General features: G+C 36.5%; 1 protein-coding gene across 1 annotated transcript; it reads left to right on the top strand.

The window, feature by feature from the left end:
* The first annotated feature begins 376 nt into the window (after nucleotides 1-376).
* On the top strand, nucleotides 377-15,298 carry LOC103544493 (uncharacterized). The gene is made up of 2 exons (XM_070630941.1): nucleotides 377-487; nucleotides 15,050-15,298. The coding sequence occupies exons 1-2, from the start codon at nucleotides 377-379 to the stop codon at nucleotides 15,296-15,298; spliced, it is 360 nt and encodes a 119-aa protein (XP_070487042.1).
* Nucleotides 15,299-16,930: the final 1,632 nt, after the last annotated feature.

Here is a 16,930-nt window from a genome sequence, read left to right as displayed (position 1 = left end):
TTTTAACCATGCTCAGAATTTCCTAGCAACTCTTGGATCTTTATAGGATAGAAACTAACATGATGATTTCCTTAATTATTAAATCAATATTGGCACTCTGTGGGTACCAGTAACTGGAATGAAACCTGGACATTTTGAGGGAGTAAAAGAGAATTTATGCAAAGGGATCTAAGTGTAACAATCTGATATTGCCATGTAACAAACCACCCCAACATGCAGCGGATTTAAACAGCATTCATTTATTATATTCTCTTACCTGCAGGCCAGCTCACTGGTGGTTGATTGAGGCTGCACTTAGCTGTCACCGTCTTTGATGGTGGCTCTGCTTTGTCTTCTTGGGAGCAGCAAGTTTTCCCAAGTATAATATTACATTGTGATGGCAGAGGTGCTAAATAGCAAGCAGAATCATGGGAGACTTCTTAAGTCCAAGGCTCAGAAGGACTTTCATTTGGCCAAAGCAAGTCATATGGCCCAAACCAAGATTGAGGTATGGAGAAATACAAGACGAGGGGAAATATATAACCCTAGATGGGTCCATGGCATGAGTATAGATGATGGAAGAGGCGAAGAATCGAGGGCAACATTTCAACCTACCATTCTCATAAACTTGAAAAATCTAAGAAAAATATATGTCGGACTGGGCAAGACAGGAAGAGCAGCAAGAGGTATCGCAATCTGAAGTTCATGTGGAGAATCTCATTTAGACAACACACTGTCGACAAACTGGCTGGCCTCTTACTAACTTCTATAAATGTGTGATTCTAACAAGATGGAAGTATACAAGAGAAATTCTGTTTAGCCTCTTTGGGTCACACAGGATCATCCCTGCTCCTAGAAGTGAAGGGTGGAGGTGCTATTAGCTTGGCAATGAAAAATTGTACTGATCCACAGTGTGGGGAAAATTAGTTTCCCTAAATAAATGATAGATCCTGCTTTACCAAAAGAATAAGAAGATATTCTGGACTGATAAAAATACCTGATGTCCACTATAATTGCTTTGGACACTTCACAATCCAGCTGTATATTTTCCTTATCAAAGTGATCAGATTTAGGGTATGATGTCAAGGTCATCACTGATATTGAGACAAACAGACACAGTCTTAGATCATGAATGAACTAATGAGTTCGATCCTGTAGGGCCCAGGGAACAGAACAGATATGAACTGAAGGATCATTTTACAAGATAAGCGTTTAGGCATTGCGGTAAATATAAGCCACTTATTAAAAGTTTGGGGTATCACAGGGCCTCTGCTGCCCTCGAATTTGGAAACAATTGAGCCAATCTCTTTTCTGCCTAGAGATGGAAATGCCAAGTCATCATGAGGATGTTCTCTATTTTGGGGGGAAAAAATACCTTCCTTAGTTATGTAAATGTGGAAGTAGAAGCAATTCTTGCCCTGAGGAATTGGTATAAAAAGATCTTTTTGGATATTCTAAGATTTAGCAAATTGTTTTTCTTTCTTTAGTATGCAGAATTCTGAAGACAGTACAAGTGTTGAGCCTGTCTGGTTTCAGAATAGTAAACTTCTCCATGTTCTGTGAGATAGAAAAGACATTATCACTTCTTTAGGCCACTGATTTTTAGTTTTATTATTTCTATTTGCTTGTAGCTGAATCCAATGTGAAGAGATGCACATTTTAATCTTTAACAAACCATGTCATTTCTTTTCTTCCTATTTCTGTGCATATTAGGTCCTTGGCAGACCTCCCGATCTCCTCTTTTAGGCTTTGAATTGATTGCTTATATTCACAATTTAGTCATTGTCAGATAGTTAACAGTGTAATTTTGCATGGGTGACACCTAGTTTTCTTATTAAGAAATCTACAGTGTAAAATAGCAGATGTACTGGTAGCATAGCAGGAAACTGTTCCCTAATCTCAGTAAATTTCTAAAGTTTTTTGTTTTTTTGCCCATACTAGGCAAAGGTGCTAGAGTTTCAGGTGAGGTAGTTGGGCTTTATGACTTGAGGCATAGAGCTTTGTGAAACTTGGCAGAACCTCACCCTGCACTGGCAAAATTTCATCACCAGCAACCCAACCATAACTCCTTGGGGAACTGACTTAAGAAGCTGAGTCAAGGAATATTTACCAGCTTAATTTCTCTGGTAACATTTTTGCTGACATTGCATCTTGTTAGGGGAATACAATTGAAAAAGATCTTCTCCCAATTTAGAAAACTTCTCCACAAAAGGAGTAGAGAAAGAAAACAGTTTTATTATTGAATAGCCATTAAGTCAGAATGTGACACGCCTCACAGGCAATCCGCCAAGAAGTTGTGAAGACAGAAAGAAATCTCAGCCTCTTATAAAGCTGTCTTAGTCCTTTTGGGCTACTACAACAAAGACATCACAGATTTGGTGGCTTTTAAGCACAAGAAATTTATTTCTCCCAGTTCTGGGAGCTGGGAGTCTGAGAGCAGAGTGCTAGCATGGTTGGGTTCTGGTGAGAGCCCTCTTCTGGGCTGCAGACGGCTGACTACTCATTGTATCCTCACATGTCAGAGAGCAGAGGAGGGAAGCAAGCTCTCACATGACTTTTATAAGGGCACCAACCCCATTCACGAGGGCTCCACCCTTATGATCTCATCTAATCCTAATTATCAGTCTAAGACCCCATCTCCTAATACCATCACGTTGAGGAGGTAGGATTTCAATTTATGAATGTTGAGGGGACACAAACATTCAGCCTATAACAACAGCCAAGCAAATACAACACTTTACATACATGTTCTCAAGATCAACAATCACTAGTCCTCAAGTAAGAGGATTTGACCATACCATTTGTCACACATTTTTCATCTTAACTTTACCAGGCAATTGGGATGACCATCTATGTTAGCTAAGGCTGTATCTAGAGGAGAAACAAACTTCTCATATCTTTATGACAGAAGGTAGTTTTCCAACTTGGAGCAAGATGCCCGTGGGAAGGTGGCCTCCTAATCTATGATGTCTTTGTTTCAGTAGTCCAAACAGACTAAGACAGCTTTATAAGGGCATGAGATTCGTTTCTGTCTTCGCAATCACTTAACAGATCACCTGTGATGTGCATCACATTCTGGTTTAATGTTTGTTCAATAATAAAACTGTTGTCTTTCTCCACTACCATTGTGGAGAAGTCTTCTGGGTTGGCAGGAGGTTTTTTTAAATTATATTTCCGCATCAGGATCCTGTCTGGCAGGAATTTTGCCACTGGCTATTAACCTCATTTTCTTTTTACACGCAAAGAACTGAAGGAAACTATCCCACTTCTGTTTTGCAGGGTAAAACAAGGGTGAGATACTGAAGAGCCTTGCTCAGTATGCAATTAATCTCAGCTGAATTTCCAGAAATGTTGGGGGAACACAGAACAGAAGAGTCACATTGCTGGACTGAGGTTTCAAAAATTGCACAATGGGGAACGATTTCTGCCAAGGGATTCAAGATTACAGTAGCCAGTTTATCTCATGAAGGAGAGCTCCAGATGTCTGTCAGGGTACTAAAGTGGGAAACCAGTGGAGCAGGGCAAGTCATGTAATTCCCAGAAATAAACTACCATTAGGAGAACATAGATGGGAAACCAGTGCCATTAATAGTAGTCAGCTCAGATGGCTTCTGCTAGGATAAAAGGTCAAAGTCGTTTGAAGGAAGTGTACAAGTCATTAGCCTTTCAGGCAGTGAGAGCACCTACTTTTAACTCCTTAGGGAGTGAGAAAGATGATACTGCATGGCAAATCACAGCTGGTGAAGGAAGGAGGCGACACTCACCCTTGGCTGGGGATCTCCATCCCTGTCTAAATCCTTGAGATAGAAGTTATCCAGAATTAAATTAAATTAAAAATAAGATATGTTATGTCCTGAAGCAGGAAAAGGGGCCACTGTCACAGGCAGAGTCCTGAGAAATATATTCTTCATACTCCAGACCAGGATGGCAAGGTATCTGGAGATGGCTAAGTCAACTCACTGGACACTTGTTGAACCTAGGGAAAGCATCTCTGTGCAAACCTTGGGCTGCTTTCCACATGGGATTTCTATTCTGGGGGAATGAATTCTGGACCAAGGCAAACTGCCACCCTCTTGAGGAAGGAAGGATACTTCTTTTGGGACACAAAATTATACTACGAACACAAATGTTGGGGGATGATAATTTGTTCATTAACCTTTTCTTTTTTTGGTAATTTGCCACCCACAATTGCTTTATATTCACTGCAATATTCTGTTAGGTCAGAATACTCCATTTCTCTAGAGTAAGGCTTTTCCAATAGAAGTTTGAACAGGAAAAAAAAGTCACCAATCAGCTTTTTTATTTTAAATTGTTTGAAATTACAATATTAAACAATAAAAATAAAGGTCCGTACTTTTTATTTATATAGGCTGAGTGATTTTGATTTCAGAATGTAAAACTGGAGGAGTCAAAAGCATAAAATTTATTTGTTCCTTCATTTAGTCCTGTTTCTATATATGTATTCATGATTTTATGAGACTCTCTTCTGGACTAGGCACTGCTATAAACACTGGGAATACAGCAGTGAATAAACTAGAAAGGTCCTGGCATCTGGGAGCTGATGCTGTAGTTGGAGGGGAAGGGAGGTCTCTCTGAGCAGATGGCATTACACGTGTACCTGAAGGAGGAGGAAATAAGCCACAGAGTTCTCTGAGAGGCGAGATTCGTGGGTAAAGGAAACAGCCAGAGCCCTGAGACAGAAGCAGACAAGGCATGTTTGCGGGGCAGCCACAGCTCGGCGTGGGTGGACCGAGGGAAGCCGTGGGGAAGAGTGGTAGGAAGGAGATCAGAGAGGTAGAAGAAAAACCGGATTATTTAGGGCCTTGTGGACCATTTACAGACTTGGCTTTTATGCTGAATGGAATGGAAAACAAGAAACGGACTGGAGAAGAAGTTGACAAGCTCTAATATATGTTTTTAAATTATCACATGAGCTGCTCTGTTAAGAATAAACTTTCCAGGGTGGAGACCAGAAACAAGGAGCCTATCAGAGGATGAAATAGCAATCCAGCATTTTTTCCTAATGTGCTTAGAAGTAGTAGCAGTGTATGTAACAGTAATCAGTCGTCCTGAAACTATTTATATAAAATGTTATCTCTAAAAAATCTTGTAAAATTTCACCAATGTCATGCTTTGAATGTGTATTTTCTTAGATATACTTAGACTCTTCTCTTTTTAAATCAATCTGTCTATTCCTGCGCTGCTGTTGTAATGTTCCGTTTACTCCTTAGTTGACTGTTCTATTCAGTACGCGACAGGGTGAATCACAACTCATTGCTTTTTCATTTCAGAATTTTTTTTAAATAAAAAATTATGGTTGAATTTTATCAAGTGTGTTTTTTGTATATTTAGTGAATTATATTAATGGAATTTCCAAAATTGAAGCCATATTCTGGATTGAAATACACTTAGATATAATATGCTACTATTTCAATTGACTTTTTAATTTCACATGATAATATTTTACTATTTTTTCCTTATAGTTACTTATATTTTAAAATATATTTTATATTATTACTTATAAGTAATACACGATATAGTTAGAAATTTATATTCTTTTTATTTTTCAAGTTTTTGGAAGGTCATAATGAATCATCATATGAATTTGGAATTTTTTTCTTTTTCTCTCTTATCTGGAGTGAAGGAATGTGAGACTATCTAAATTTATCATTGATTTAGTAATTTAATTTTCTGCCTGGATACTCTGGGATTCCATTGTATCTTTAAACTTAAGTAGCTTACTCTGGAGATTATATAGTATATATTAGTATATAAATATATTTATATATTTATATATATTATATTATTTATAATATATATATTTCTATTATTATATAATATATTATATATTATTATTTATAATATATATATTTATATATATATTATATATAAATGTATTTAATAGAAATAAGTATATGTATTCTGATTATATTATATGATATATAAATATATGTTCTAATGCATTTGCATGTATATCTAATGTAATTTTGTCTGATTATATTTATTTGTGTGTGTTAACCTATAGTAGTAGTCTCTTGCATAATTTTCTCCAGATTGTGACATTCAATGTAATTATGAATATTCTGTTTTATCTTCATTTAGCATTTACTCCCCAAATAACTTTTAATTTTTTAATTTGTTTTATCTTTTTCTTCTCTACTTCAGGAACACCAATTATCTATGTTTGATTATTGTTATATTTATTTCTCTAAAATTACTTTTATTATTGTCAAAATTTTCTTTCCATTCTTAGCAATTTTTATCACATCAATGATTTATTTTTTAGATGTGTCTTCTCTGAACATCTTCTAAACTGTTCATATATTATTATCATTTGTCTAATGGTGCTATTCGGTAATTAATTTCCTCGCTTATACATGTAAGTATACGTACCCTCCTTTTTCGTGCTTTATTTATTGTTCTTTTTCATTTTCTTATCTTGCCTTATAATCTTACATTTGCTCTGTCCATACATTTTACAATGTCTATCAATTATTGAAGTGTGAAGCATTTGTTAGAGGTAAATTCTTCTATTTCCTTAGGTACGTTTTCTTCCTGAATGGTTCTTCTTTTTTTTTTTTTTTGCTGTAATACTTTTTTACATGTCTTGTCATTCTGTCTCATTCATCTTTCATCTTTGTTATGATGTCTCCACCTTCTGTTTGCCTAAATATGTTGCACTTAATTTATTATTAATGTCCTGCCAACTATGTCTAAATCAAACGTTTCCTTCCTTTTAGAAATATGGTTTGATGCTGGGGTATTGATGGTCTGGGTTTTGTTTACCATTATTTTCCTTCTTTAATTGCTCATATCTTATACCAACAAGTATGCCTGTTCTCTCCAAATGAAAATTAAGAACTATATTTATAGTGAACTCTCTGAGAATAATTAAGGCTAGGGACAATTCTTATTTTCACACTTGACCATCACTCACAGAGTGTGTTCAAGATGAAAGAGTAACACAGAGCCCACAACCTGTGTTTCATTGTGGAGGCAGCCAAACAGTGAATACTTATCTATCAACTCATCCAGAGAGAGTGAAATTTCATAAGAATCAAAGATCTCTTTGGGTAAAAAGAAGAAATTTGATGTTTTTTGCTTGCTAATCATATATTTTGAATTTTATGACCTCTGATACTCTGGATCTAGTACTTTAATATCTTTCTTATTCTTATATACCAAAAATTTGCAATGAGTAGAATGAGTATAATTTGGAATAATTTGCAGTGAGAAGAGGAGAGCAATTCTACTCTCTGAAACTTTTGGCCATATCAGGAGACATTTTTAGTCGTTCTGAGTGGAAGGGGGAAGCTGCTGGCATTTAGTGAGTAGAGGTGGGGGATGCTGTTAAACATCTTACAATGCACAGGAAAGTACCTCACAACCGAGAATTATCTGGCCTCACATTTCAATAGAACACAGGTTGAGAAATTCTGTTCTAGGTAATTCTGTTTTCTTTGCTCTAAGGTTCTCCTTAACCTTGTTTGTCCTCTCTTCTCTATACTCCTTGGTTGCTGTCGACCTGAACTTGTCTTATCTGACAAAAATCATTTTGTTTAGCACTGTTCTTTGTACTGGCCAGCAACTCTTGTCCCAAAGAACTGGTATAAATGTTAGCATTTTCCTAATAGCAAGAAGTAAGTGCAAAGATTATTTTAGATATTAATTGGATTTACAGAATTATTTTCAAGGTATTTTTGTAATTTATCATAGAAAGTATAAGGATCACACAATATAATTACTTCACTGGTTAGGAGCAATATTTATAGTTTAATCTGAGAATATTTAAGTCCTGCTATAATTTGTATTTTTCCATTGTTATCGTCCCTCCCAGGTATGTTCCAGATGTAAGAGCTGAAATTAAATGGCAAAACACATATTTATGTAGCACCATTAGGGAGTGTTAATTTATTTGGAAGTGTAAAGATAAAGAAATTTTAATTCCCCATCTCTAAGATTACAAAATAAAGTGGGTGAAATATGGATGTGTATAATCTACTCAAGAGAAAAATAATTTTTTTCTGATCTGCTCTCCATGTCAAAGTATGGCAAAAGAAGCACAGAAATTGGAATTTTCTAGGATCCATAAACTTTCAAGCATGCTGTATTATAGATATGGGAATAGTTTTTTACTCTGTGAAACTTTCTGAGCATATACTATGAACCAGGTGTGCTCGTAAATGCTGAGAATGTCTCGATGAACAAAATCAATAAAATCCCTGCTCTTATGGAGCTTCCGTTCTGGGGAAGAGAATACATAAAATGAATAATCAAATATAAACATGTTAATTGTATAAAAAGTCTTAAGACAGAAAGTAGAGTAGAGAAATATAAAATGCTTGGAGAGTTGCAAGTTTAGAGATTCATGAGACCAGTTAGGGAGTTGTACTATTTTTATTGCTAACAAACTACCCAAATATAGTGGGTTAAAAAAAGCTCAACAGATTTATTATCTCACAGTTTCCATGGGTTAGAAATCAGGCATGGCTTAACTTCTCTTCAGGGTCTTACAAGGGTCAGTCAAAGTTTCAGCCAGGCTATGTTTGTATCTGAAGCTCACGATTCTCTTCCAAGCTTAGGAGGTTATTGGCAAAATTCAGTTTCTCGTGATTGTAGGACTGAAGTGCTTGTTTGCTTCCTGTCTACTGGGTTCCACTCTTAGTTCCTAGAGAACATTCAAAATTCCTCACCATATCGTCCTCCCACAACACAACAGCTTGCCTCTTCAAGGTCACCAGGGGAATCACCCTCTGACTTCTGTCTCTGACTTCTAGGCTTTCTTTTAAAGGCTTCACCTATTTATCAGGCCCACCAGAAGATCTTCTTTTGATTAACTCAGTTGATTAGGGACCTTAATTACATCTCCATAGTCTCTTCACCTTTACCACATGGTGTAACATAATCACAGGAGAGATTCTATTGTTTAGCAGCAAAAGGCTATTCTACTATTTGAGCCATGGTCTACTGTTTAGCAGCATGTTACAGGTTTTTCAAAAGAAAATGACAAGAAACCAGATGTATAATTGAGTATCCAGAGAGAGGTCTGGGCAGGAGCTAAAAATTTGGTAATCATCAACATGCAGATAGTATTTAAAGACATGAGACTAGATAAGCTCTAGGGAGAGAGTAGAGACTAACAACCTGAGTAAATTTGAAAGACAGAGCCTTGGAGCTCTCCAACATTTCCAGGTTGGTAAACCGAGGAAGAACAACCAAATGTCTAAGGAATGCGCAGAAAAGTAGGAAGAATTACAGGTGGGAATGGTATCTTGAAAGCTAAGTGATTTTTTAAAAATTTTTAAGATTGGCCCCTGGCTGACATCCGTTGCCAACCTTCCTTTTCTTCTTTTTCTTCTCCCCAAAACCCCCTCAGTACATAGTTGTATATTCTAACTGTAGGTCCCTCTGGTTGTGCTATGTGGGATGTCACCTCAGCATGGCTCAATGAGGAGTGCCATGTCCACGCCCAGGATCCGAACCAGCAAAACCCTGGGTTGCCAAAGCAGAGCATGCGAACTTAACCACTTGGCCACGGGGCCAGCCCTGAAGAACTTGTTTTAAGGAGGAGAGAAAATACATACTTTAAATGCTGCTGACACATCAAGCAAAATAAGGACTCAAAAATGACCATTCCATCTAGCAAATGTGGGTCTTTTGTGATCTTGTTAAGAGCCCTTTCAGTAGATGGTGGTAATTGAAACCTGATGGAGTGGATTCAAGACAGAAGTTTGGGCAGAATTTGGAGACAGTAAGTACAGAAATCAATTTCAGGAAGCTTGTCTCTAAAGATAAGGAGAGAAGATGGTCAGTGCTGGAGGAGTACTGAGAACAACAAAGCTCTTTGTTTGTAGGTTTGTTTAATAAAATGGGAGAAATAACAGCATGTTCATATATTTTGTGGAATGACCCAATAAAGAGGGAATATTTGATGATGTAAGCAAGAGATTGGATAATTATTAGAGCCTTGGTCTTGAGTTAGATGAGCCTAGAGAAGCAGATCTAGTGCACAGTTGCAGGGGTTGGCTTAACCAGGATCAGGGAAAGTCCTCGTATTATAAAAGAAAACAAGGTGGAGCATGTGACCCTGATTTAACTTCAGACCAGTCAACATGGTTGTGAGTTCTTCTAAGCTGTGTTAGCTGTGCTGGTGAAGGTACACGGGAGGCAGACCGCTGAATACAACAAGGATTTTAATTTACCAATTGGGTAAAACAAAGCAAAGCAAGAGAGGAGCAAAGAAATTGAGTGTTATGCAAGGGAGTAACTAAGAGTGGTTATAATGGTAATGATAACATATTGTGGAGTATGTTAGCAAAATGAGCTTAATTTTAAGTGCCAGGAGAAAAATCCTGAGGCAGTAGGAGAAAGACTGTAACTTCAAGTTCCAGTAAGGACAACTGAAGAATAAGAACCAAGAAGGCAGCTAAAGAGGTTGGTCAAGACAACACGTAGATTTAGAAGATGGAACAGAAGAGATTCACAAAATAAAAACATGAGGCACTGGGGATTTGCATCTTTTAGATGCAAGGGCAAGTTTGTCTTTTATGGCAAGTTTGGAGGTATCAACACAACCAAGCACATTCAAAAATCTTTAGCAACCTGATTGAAAAGTTAAAGATGTAACAATGCACTATGGGAATAAAAGCAAAATAAAATGACTTGTGGAGTGGCAGAATCATGGGGGATAGGTAATTTGAGTTAGGACTTAAAGAAAGGATAGAGAAATGTTGACAAGCAAGTAGGACAAAAGATAGATGATTGATAGATCTCTCTCTCTCTGTCTCTCTCTCTGTGTTTTACCAGGAGATATCATTCTCTGCTAAGCTAAACAGTTAAAAAGCATAATTCAGGCCTGATTTTCTTAAGGATTCTATTGACAAAGAAAATAAAGTAATATAGAATCACTATCATATATTAAAACATTCAAATTTGATGTCCTACAGTTACTGGTCATCTTTATTGAAGCAAAAACAAACTATAAACTATATATGTCTCGTTAAGATTTGCAGTTTTAACCTATAATTATTACATGTACTCACATCCATCAGAATGGTTCAATTATACCTTAGAAAGACACTCCAAAATCTCCGTGGTTTGAAATAATCAAAGTTTGTTATTCCCTCAAGCAAAGTCCACTGTGAGTCTAAGCATTTCCAAGGGCAGCTGAGTGTTGTGTTTCTGTATCAGAAAATTCCTCCACTATTATTACAGGAGGAGGAAAACAGGCCAGAAGGCTGAGCACCAACAACTAAATGTTTCCACTTAAAAATAAAAGACACTTCTTCTGATTATATATCATTTCTAGTGGAGGTCAAATGACCATATCTAACTTCAAGCAGATGAGGAAATACAAGAACCTTGAGTTCTCAGAAACAAAGGAGAACAGATAGTGGTGACTAGTAGATATGCCCAACTCAACATCCTTAAGATATTTCTTTTATTCCTGCTTTATTATGATTTAGAGATTTATAATAATTCTCTAACTATTCAGCCTGATTGATTTTGTTTTCCACGTAATGGCATTATAGTGCAAAATAGGATATTAAAAAGAGTGTATTTGTGTTCTCAAATCTGTTATTAAACTGCTTGTTAGAACAAAATGGACGTATTTTTGATATCGAGCAAGGGCTTGAGCTGCCTGCTGCCAAGACAAAAGGCAATCCATCACAAGGCAACGTGGTAGAGAGAAAGAACTTCATTAAGTGATGAGCTAGCTGATCAGAAGATGGCAGATTATCATCCCTGAAAAATACCATCTGGAAGCAACTTATATACGGCAAACAGGGCTGGGTAGGGGGCTCAGGAGTGTCATGTACTGCAGGTGTTGGATGACTGCAAACCATTGGGTGCCTCTCTGTAGACAAACGTTTTGGATCTGCTGAATTGCGACATTCCTGAGGAATCTAAGAAAACATTAGTTATTTTCTTATCAAAGAAAGAAGGAACTGTTTGGGCAGAAGACTTAAATTTTCTGCTAGCAAGTCATTCTTTCTGCTGGTTACTGATTAGGTGGACGATGTGTAGTTCTGACCATTTCTTCAAAGCATGCAAAGTGAGAATAAGATGGCAGGCGGAGGCGGTTAGACACAGAGTCTCTCCAGCTAACTCAGTCTCATTAAGATTCATACTAACCAAGAAGATGCACTTCAAGAAAAATTAGAATGATTTGTGAGTTCACTTACCTGAATTCCACGTATTCATATATTCTTTAGAAAAATAAGCATAATTCATTCTTAATTTACTAAAAATTAAAAATATTTTTGTGGTTTGAAGACACAATTTTTAATCTATCAATAAAAACAATGAAAGACCGCAGATGCACTATGGAATGTTAGTATTTAAAAACACCATTCTTTTTTTCTCGATTAAGAGTTTTCTCCTCCCAGTTAATCTAATCTATTAATTTTGTTCTGCCAAACTCATTTAGGAAGCAACAGAAGCATGAAGGAGAAGCTATGGGATGCAATTATGTTTCTAGCTTTCTTCAATGTTTCCAAATCAGCTGATTTGAAAAAAAGAAATGTTGGAATAAGCACTAAGAGATGGTACACTGCACTTTTTCAAGGAAGTGATTTAGTATACATTGTCATTGGAATAAATCTGTGCTGATTAATCGAAGATTAAGAAGCATTTAAAATGTCCCATCAGTGTGTAGTACAGTGTCAGTGGGTGCTCAATAACTGGCAGTTGATGATGATGGCAAAGATACTGTGGGCATGGCTATTTAATAGCTTTTCATACTGAGAGTGGATGTGACTTTTATTTATTTATTTTTTTTTGAGGAAGATTAGCCCTGAGCTAACATCTGCCACCAATTCTCCTCTTTTTGCTGAGGAAGACTGGCCCTGAGCTAACATCTGTGCCCATCTCCCTCTACTTTATATGTGGGATGTCTGCTACAACATGGCTTGATAAGTGGTGTGTGGATACACGCCAGGGATCCAAACCGGCAAACCCCAGGTTGCCAAAGCAGAATGCGTGAACTTAACCACTATGCTACCAGGACGACCCCTGGATATGACTTTTTAAAATGCTTCTGTATACATTAAAAATGTATTTATCTTCTTTATATTGTAAATAGAGAAGTTAGAAATCAGACTGTGTCTACATACAGATAAAAAGTAAAAGATTCCATCATTTATCTTGGTGTTTAAACACATTGGATGTTTTAAATACATTTAAGAGAACTGTGCAATGCTGAGAAAATTATCCAGATGTTTAAGTCAGGCAAACATGGAGACGAATCCCAACTGTGACTCTAATTGTGGTATCTAGTGCATGCTCCTTAACATGCTTGCACCTAAGCTCCTTAGAAGTCTCAGTGTTTAGTTCGTTTGTTTTAGGATTCTGTGAAACAAAGGAGTTAAACTACTATTAGTTCATGAATGTTGGGTTTCTCCTTTTAGAGTAAAGTTAACATTAAAAAAAAAGAGGATTAAAGAAGATAAAAAGGCACAAAAATGGTGGTGAATAATATTCAAATACATAGTTTTGTTCCATTTTTACAGCTCTGAATATTGTAGAACTGCTCATGGTTATTGGTGACATGTTTATATGAAAGGAAAGATGGATTGTGTTTAAATGGGCTTAACATTGTGAAATTCTCTGTGTAGCAGAGTTTGTGTGTGCGAGGGGGTGGAGAAAACATACCTTTTGCGAAGAATGGTATATAAATAGCCATTTTCTTGACAGAAATTTAATTATAAAGCTTACAGTAATTGAATACCTAACAGGAAGGAAGGCAAACATTGTCATGACATGATTTAAAAACACTATTTGTTATTAAAAATTGCTAATATTTTTGGCCATTGAATATAAGAAAAAATAGTAAAATGTGCTAAATCTGGTTCGTGATCTCTACTATTAAATTAATAGTACTAAATATTCACATTCAAGAGATAAATGTGCAAGGGTTACTCTTAACTATTCTAACCTCAGCACTGGACATTTTAAAGGATTTATCGTGAGGTCTTTAATAGTGCAAATGATCCGTAATTATAAATCTACCCTCTTCTGAGTCTCAGAAGAGGAATCAACCAAATTCCTGAGCATGGTTGAGTTACTTTATATAGAAACTCTGGCGTCTTTTTGATATAGCACTGAAAAGAAGATGGTTGGAGGTTCCATCTTTGTCCAAAGCTCAGTGTTTTCACTAATGCTATACTTTCAGCTTTATGAATAGTTGACTAAGAATGTGTATTGAAGCATGTCCATGTTGTAAAATTTCTCATGGAGCTGCATGCCCTGTTAAGATGAACATTTGCTAGAGAAGCTACTTTTTAAAATTGTCAACTTTGAGTCAGTGAGTTTTATTTTCAGAAAATTCATTTAAAGGCAGAACTCAGAACCTTCCCAATTGGCCTGGAAAAAGGAAATTGGATCTGAGTGTCTAGACAGAAGTTACCATATCAAAAACATCTTGAAATATAGAGCTTAGGAAAGTTGGAAAAAACTTTATAGGGTGCAAAGATCTTCCTGGGAAGACAGGGATTTAGATGTTGGACTTTTAATAAATTGAGAAACACACCAAGGGTTCCCTAAGGAGAACTCAATGGTTAAAATTTACATAGCACTTCCTATGTACAAGGCACTGCTCTAAATTCTTTAATTTTATAAATTCATTTAATCCTCACAAGAACAGTATGAGAACTCTTATTATCCTCATTTTAGACGTAAGAAAACTGAGGAATAGAAAAGTTAAATAACTTGCCCAAAGTCACACAGTTTGCAAGGCAAAGACTCAACAGCTTAAGCAATCTGCCCCCAGAGTCTGAGCTCTCAACTGTTACATCAGAGTTGAAATTTGGACTGATAATCTGGTTTCGATTCTAGGACCTATATGACTCTTAGTGATATTTGGTTCTAGCTTAGCATGTAACTGTACCTGGAAGCAGTCCACTCCCATCCACTTCCACATGCCCACCTACCCATCTGGTAATGGCGTACTTCTGGAAAACTTTTAGATGAGTAAGTATAACTTAGAGTGAAAACATCAAAGACCCTGACACAGTGATCAGCCAGAATCTGTTTGGAAGCACAGGGTGAGAAGTTTCTCCGTGATAAGTAGGGATTAGCAGTGGACACTCAGAAGGATGTTCGACCCCCAAAGCAGCAGTCAGTGTTATATATCTGTGGAGAATGTCACACAGAAAATGAAATAAAATCCAGAAATCCAATCAGATGCAGGGAACGTGGATACAGAATAATGCATAAGAAAAGGATTAAAAGATTGGTGGTTTTTGATGCTTGCCGAAGCATGGAATTCAGAAGAGTATCTTCGTTTATATTTGGATTTGCTATTAACGTTGTCATATAGCTTTTGATTAGTGTACTTATCTTTATGAATGCAACAATATACACATGATTTCATTTTAAAAGCAACATTGTATTATTAATAGTTTATATAAGTAAATTACTTTCGTTCAATTAAAAAAAATGCATTGAAGACTCAAGTGGAAGATATTTCAGGCAGACAACCTAAGTATCCTTGGGAGATAATATTTTAACGACGATGGGATCAATGGTTACAACAACAACAAAATAATCCACTAATGGCTGGAAAACTCTTCCTATCAGAGATTTAGGAGCAGAATTCAACACTTTGAAGTGGGTAAGCTCCAATGGTCATGGACTATTTGGGAAAAGAGGATACTTAAGAATAATTCTTTAGCAATCATGACGTGTTTTTTTTTTTCTCAGAGAAATGGATAAAACTTTTTTCTCTAAAATTTTTTAGTTTTCTATGGTAAATTCATCTTTGAGTAGAACTCACATTGTGGCTTATTTTTCTTTTTAAATTTTTTTCTCTGGATTGTACAGCTTCCCTACTGAATTTGCTTTACTGTTTTTCCATTAGGGTTACAAGTATTTTGCAGTTTCTTGGAATTCAGGTGTAGGGGAGGAAGACATTTCCTCCACCCACTCTAGGTCCTTCTAGCCAGACTATAAATTAAATTCTCATGAGACAGAATAACAGGAGAAAATTAAACAAAGCTTTATGACATGTATACATGGGAGAGACTCAGGCAAACTGAGTAACTCACCAAAATGGCTGAAGCTACCACCTTAAATATCATCTTCAGCTAAAGACAACAGAGTATGTTGGGGTGAGGGGAGTCAGCTACTGGGAGATTGGGAGTTAATGGGTGATTACCAGAAAAATGCAGTAAACAAGAGTAAGGTTATTATGCAGACTTATGTCCTTGCCTTCTCCATTGATAAGTGTTTCTAGAGATAAGGTCACCCCCCCTCTTCCTGGTACAGAGAGGTAGACACATTTACAGATGGAGATTTCCTTTACAAATGTAAATGTCTCTTACAAACGATAACTTCTACTTTTCAGAGTTTCTCTCATGTCTGCGGCTTTTAAAAGTAATCAGCCTAAAATAATCCTCATGCCAAAGAGACATATCCTGGGCTGGCCAATTCCAATCCCCCACACAGGTATTTAGCAGTGTGGCAAATTGAATTCTGTATTTTCTTAGTAGCATAAAATGACCCCAAGATTTCTATAGTGGGATTCAGACATGGGTGGTGGTGTTGAAAGCTCAGTATTTGATTGCTTCTTAACAGAAGCAAAAATTGGAGCTTGGCTGGGCCAGGATTACCTCTCTCTCCCTTTTCTGTTGGATAATTCCTAGAGTAAGATAGGGTCTTCAACGGTTTAAGCAATTCCCATGGCTCATACAGTGTGTCATCTCAAGCTTCAGGCTAGAAATGAGGTCAGGGATGTAGTTTTGCTTCTGTTCCAAGAAAATGTTCAAGGCTAAAATTAAGGTAAGAACACAAAGGACAATGTTCCTCTTTTCCTCCAATTTAAAGCTTAGCGTAAAGAGCGTAAGATTAGATCTGCTTCTTGATGCAATAGGGGATTATAGAATTTCTATTTGAATCAGAAACTTGCTTAGATTTTATTCCCCATATCAGTTATTTTGAGTTAATTTTTTTT

Source organism: Equus przewalskii, chromosome 8 (genome assembly GCF_037783145.1).
Source record: "Equus przewalskii isolate Varuska chromosome 8, EquPr2, whole genome shotgun sequence".
NCBI lineage: Eukaryota > Metazoa > Chordata > Mammalia > Perissodactyla > Equidae > Equus > Equus przewalskii.
Note: the sequence above shows the minus strand (reverse complement) of the source record. Positions and strands in the feature narration are given on the sequence as shown.